This window comes from Accipiter gentilis, unplaced genomic scaffold (assembly GCF_929443795.1).
Source record: "Accipiter gentilis unplaced genomic scaffold, bAccGen1.1, whole genome shotgun sequence".
In the NCBI taxonomy this organism is placed as follows: domain Eukaryota; kingdom Metazoa; phylum Chordata; class Aves; order Accipitriformes; family Accipitridae; genus Astur; species Astur gentilis.
In genome coordinates, this window is record NW_026060824.1 from 1526830 (window position 1) to 1531858 (window position 5029).

Here is a 5029-nt window from a genome sequence, read left to right on the forward strand (position 1 = left end):
ATCATATACTTATTTACATTATCCTTGACATAGTGTCCGCCCTTTGGGCATGCGCAGTGTGGCTCCTCTCTATTTCCTAGTTAGCTGGCCTCGGCAGGTTTTAATGGCTGGATGCACCAATGTCTGTCCCAGCGGCAGGTGGGGGACAGGGCTCTGCCCTTCGTGAGACCCCCAGCCCCTGGAAGATGGGTAGGTCAAAGGACCCTGATGGGAGCCCTGCAGGGCCTCATCCCTTGGACCGACAGGCACCTTCCCTTGTTACACAGAGCATCTCATGGGCTGGAAAAGGGATGCTCTGGAGAGCTTCTGGCAAATCTCTGGAGAAGAGCTTCTCCCCGCCCCTCTCCCAGGGGCTTTCTCGGCTCTGGTGCCCTTCCCAAGGACAGCCCCACAGGTGGGTGCAGCCAGCATGGCAGGAAAGAACAGGCAGCAGCCACAGCGGTCAGCACAGCGGCAAAGCCGAGGATAAAGCCTTATCACCCAAGTGTGATAAAGCCTTAGTAACCAAGTGTGCTGCTCCTCGGACAGGAGTATTCCTGCCTAAGCTCACCACACCTTGCATTTCCCTGTGGCTTTCGGCAGGATATGAATGGCTCTTCAGTGCCGGTGGTCGCTCCCCTCTTTCAGTAACAATTGCAAATTTTCTTCCTGTTGGACGCACCTCAGTTCCAGCCTCTTGGGGATTGAAAGCTGGCACAGCATGGGTGCCAGAGACGTTCCCACAGCTTGGCTGGCGTCCACAAGGAGGAGTCTGTCTTTAGCCACGATGGTCATTTCCAGGGAAAACAGCTTGTTGTATTGACCAGGACCCTACGCGGACAACAGAAGAGCAGGGATGCGGCCATTTGCCACAAGTCCAGTGGAGCGGGCTGCTCAAACACAGCCCACGGTGACTTTCTGTGCTGCTGGGCCTGTGGGGACAAAGGATTAAGCCTGAATTACCTGCATGAAATAGAGCTATCGCTAGCCTTGTGCAACAGCACCCAGGAGCTGGTCCTGAAAACCACCAATCCAGGACACGGAAAGCTTTTAACCGCTGTGGCTATTCTGGAATAGACTGTGCCGTGTGCGTCCATTTCTACTAACAATGCTTCTCCTGCAGCCAAAAAGGAGTTTGAGAGCTTGCTTATGGCTAAAGGGGGTTGGTGGCCTCGGGCGGTGGCTGAGGCCTGGGGCTTGCACTGCCCGTGACCAGCTATGATCACAGAGTGAGAGAGGAAAGACTTTCCCTGGGGAAGAGGCACCAGGGAGTGGTTGAGGTGGAGGAAAACTTCACCACGGTTTTGCTTGTAGGTGGAAAGTTCTGGATCAGAGAGGAATTCTACATCTTCCATAGCAGGGCACAGGTAGAGTCTTCTGTTGGTACCAAGTAGAGGCAGACAAAGTGGCTCATTGAATGGGAATGATCTAGGGAAATTTACTTGGCTATTAAAATCCCCATTGCTCTAGCAGTTGAATCTTTTTTCTCTATCCTTTTTTTTGGAAGGGGGTGGCAGGAGGGGCATGGATAATTTATCTTCACAAAAACAGGCATTGTAGCAGTCAAGATGGAATAGGCCTTTCTCATGTACCTTTTCTTTTTTGAACGTGGTGAATTCACTCTGCTGGTCAATAGCCCACTGAGTTCAATAGACACCTTGGATTTTCATCCTTCGGCTCAAGAGCTAGACGCAACCTCCTGTCGCTGGCGTTAGCACAATTAATGCAGATAATCTGCTATCTTCTACCTAATAATCTCGGCTCCATACTACCTAACGATCTATGCGAGAGTACAACCCGATCCAATGTTACACGCAACATCAGCACTGTGAAGAGCTGTGACCTTCAAATGACAAAGGAGACATTTTGAACACCTTTTACGAGCTTGCAGGAATACAAAGGGGAAGCACTGTGTAAACAATACCCAAACCAATACGGATTTTCCCCCTAAATTTCTGAACCTCCTGTGACAAGTGATGGCCTGCCAAAGTGCATGTCTGCCCCCCTGCGCTGCCCCACATCGGACCTGTTCACATTCCCTGGTCTGGGAGATGGGGCAGAGTGGACCCTCGGGCAGCTGGCAGCTTGTGGCACACAAGCGGGAGGAGAGGCTCACGCGCCGGAGGGTCCTGCTGTCAATCAGGGGGATCTTGACAGGCTGGAGAAAGGGGCTGACAGGAACCTCATGTAGTTCAACAAGGGGAAGAGCAAAGTCCTGGAGACCTGGGCACGGACGAACAAGCCCTTGCACCAGTAAGTGCTGGGGGACACCCAGCTGGAAAGCAGCTGTGCAGACACCTGGGCTCACGGTGGACGCCAAGTTGACCGATTTTGAGCCAGAAAAGTGCCCCTGGGGCAAAGGCGGCCAAGTGCACCCCGGGCTGCAGCAGGGAAAGCATTGGCAACAGGTGGAGGTAGGTGGTCCTTCCCCTCTGCTGGGTCCGTCCAGCCCGGCCGGGGCTCCCCAGTGCCAGGCAGAGCCGGCCATACTGGAGAGAACTCTCCCCCCAGTGCCCCGCCCACTTTCCGTTGGGCTCAGAATGTTCGTCCCTTGGGCTCAGAATGTTGGTCAGTTGGAGCCCACAGCCACCAGAGACAGCAGCACGGAGCTGTGCTGGCACGCAGGAGCGCTGGGAGGAGGCAGGATCTGGCCGAGCAGCACTGAGCCGGCACCGGCACCTCGCTTCCCATCCCCGCTGTCGCCGACTGGCCCGCGTCCTTGGTCCACGGCGAGGGTCCTCCTCTCCCGGGCAGGATGGGCCAGGCCAACTGCTGCTGCGGCTCCAGGTGGGCTCTCCCTGTGCCTCGGGGACACGCGGGCACGGCCGGGACCCGCGGCGGCCTTTCTCATGCCCGCCGCTCTCTGCTCTGCAGGGAGGCTCTCACCGACGCCGAGCCGGTGCTGAGCGCGGACGTGCGGCTGACCCGGGGCCGCAAGAGGAGCGAGAGGCGCCTTCTCCTCCTCCAGGAGGAAGTGGTGGTCGCCAAGCTGCGGTAAGACCCTCAGAGCCCAGCTGCCTTTCCCCCACCCCTGGCCCTGGCACCAGGGCAGGGACACCCCGGCACCAGCCCCAGGCCCCGGGACCGTGGTGCTGGATGCACCCATCGATGTCCGTCTCAAGGGCAGGTGGGGGACGGGGGTCTGCCCGGGGGGACCCCCAGGAGGCCACCTCCAGCTCACCGCCTGCCTCTCCTCTCTGCAGACGTGGCACCACCCTGCGCCCACAGCTCCGCCTGGCCCTGGACCAGCTGTGGGTGCTGAGCGGCGGAAAGGAGGCGGCGGGGGAGGAAGAAGAGGAGGAGGAAGGCAGCGATGAGGACAGGACCTCCATCATCCTCATCTGGCCCACTGGCTCCTGCGTTGCCGCTTTCGGGTGAGTCGTGGTGCCACGTCCCATGGCCGGGCAGGAGAGGTTCCCAACCGTGCCCACGCCATCCTCTGCCCTGCGTGCAGAGCCTGGGCAGGGAGCGGGAAGCACGCCGGCAGGGAGGGATGGGGGCATTGCCAGGTCCTGCATCCCCTGGTGCCCTTTGGGTCCCCAGAAGAGAAGGGCAAAAGCAGCTGCTCTGGCAGGACGCGGGGAGCCAGGGCTTGGGCAGTGTCTCTGTCCTGCCCCGCAGGGCTTTGTCCTGCCCCTGAATCCTTCCTTCCCCACGGGCTGGGGGGCAGCGGGGCCTGACGCTGGTTCTCCTCTCTTTCTGCAGCTCCCAGGCACTGAAGGAGCTGTGGGTGGGCACACTGCTGGGGTAAGCCGGGGGGGATGCTGCAGGCGCAGGTGGGGGGGCTACACATCTCCCTAGCTGGGGAGAGGTGCCCTCGCGGCTGCGGGCAGCTCTCGGGCAGAGCTGCCTCAAAGGAGAGAAGGGGCAGCTTGGGGCTCAGCCAGCTCTCTCCCTGTCCCTTGCCGGTGCACAGGACACCAGGAGGAGCAAAGAGAGCCCGCGTGACCCGTCTCCCCTCCCTCAGACCCCTGGAGAAGGAGCTGAGCCGCCGCCACGCCGTGAGTGTCTCTCCGGTCTGGGCTCTGTCCCCGAGCCCTGGTCCTCCAGCTGAGCAGCAGAGGCATCGCTGCTCACCTTCCTCCGCTCCTTCTCTCTTGCCCAGTGGAGGTCATTCAGTGCCAGGAGCCTGGAGAGGCTGATGGAGGACCAGGCAGAGGTGAGAATGGGTGGGGGAGGCACCAGGAATGCCAGCACATCCTCACTGGCTGCACTGGGGGGAAACCTGCCCGGTGGGGCAGAGAGCCCGGGAGGGCAGGGGGTCCCAGCTCTGCTGCGCTCAGGCTGCTGGTGCCGGGTGGCAGCTTGCCGGTGGCCCTTTCTGCTGCGGGGCTGCTCTCTAAGCGCAGCCCGCTTCTTGCAGGATCACCCCAAGCAAGGGCCACCGACAGCCCCATCTGTCAAAGCTGGGGGACTTTGCCGCTCACCAGGTGAGTTCTGGAAAGAAACGCATTGTCCTGCAAATGGTTGAGCTGTGCTCACTTGTCCCTTGAGTGTCGCCATGCAGGTGCGGCACCCCAAGGGAGGACGTCACCTGGACGAGCAAGGGCACCTGCTGGGCAGCAGCTGCTGGACGTGGTTCTACGGGGACCCAGAGCCTCTCCTGCTGCCCACAGCTTGGAGGAGGGCAGGGCGAGGGCTGGGACAGGTTGTCCCGGTGGCACGCCAGCTCTCAGGAGCCTCCGAGCTGGAGACGCTGAGCTGGAGCTGTGGTTCCAGCTGCTGGCTCCCTGCCCATCCTGCCTCACCGCTCAGCACCGTGTTGCAGGCAGGGCAGGCTCCAGGAGTGCTGGCCCGGCTGTCTCCATTGACGCGCTCTTGCTCCATGTTCCTTTTCAGAAGAAGGGAACAGCATCAGCAGCAGGAAGAGGAGGAGGAGGAGGATGGGACTGCCCTGGCCCTTTGCTCTGCGGAGGACCCCGGCTGCTGCCCAGGCGCCAGGGCAGGCGGGCTCCGGCTGCAGCAGGGCGCTCTTTGGACAGCCCCTGGCAGCCCTCTGCGGGGAGGACGGCTCCCTGCCCCAGCCCATCCAGGTAAGCCAGCCTGGGCA

At 60.7% G+C, this 5029-nt stretch overlaps 1 protein-coding gene across 1 annotated transcript; it reads left to right on the forward strand.

Annotated features, from left to right (window-relative positions):
* Positions 1–2369: 2369 nt before the first annotated feature.
* On the forward strand, positions 2370–4450 carry LOC126036867 (uncharacterized). Its single transcript, XM_049797079.1, has 6 exons — positions 2370–2766; positions 2854–2973; positions 3183–3353; positions 3685–3726; positions 3896–3980; positions 4085–4450. The coding sequence occupies exons 1-6, from the start codon at positions 2735–2737 to the stop codon at positions 4448–4450; spliced, it is 816 nt and encodes a 271-aa protein (XP_049653036.1). The 5' UTR covers positions 2370–2734.
* Positions 4451–5029: the final 579 nt, after the last annotated feature.

Coding starts and splice junctions, on each gene's coding strand:
- LOC126036867 (XM_049797079.1), top strand. CDS start 2,735: ATGGGCCAGGCCAACTGCTGCTGCGGCTCCAG. Junction 2,767..2,853: donor AACTGCTGCTGCGGCTCCAG/GTGGGCTCTCCC, acceptor TCTGCTCTGCAG/GGAGGCTCTCACCGACGCCG. Junction 2,974..3,182: donor GTGGTGGTCGCCAAGCTGCG/GTAAGACCCTCA, acceptor TCCTCTCTGCAG/ACGTGGCACCACCCTGCGCC.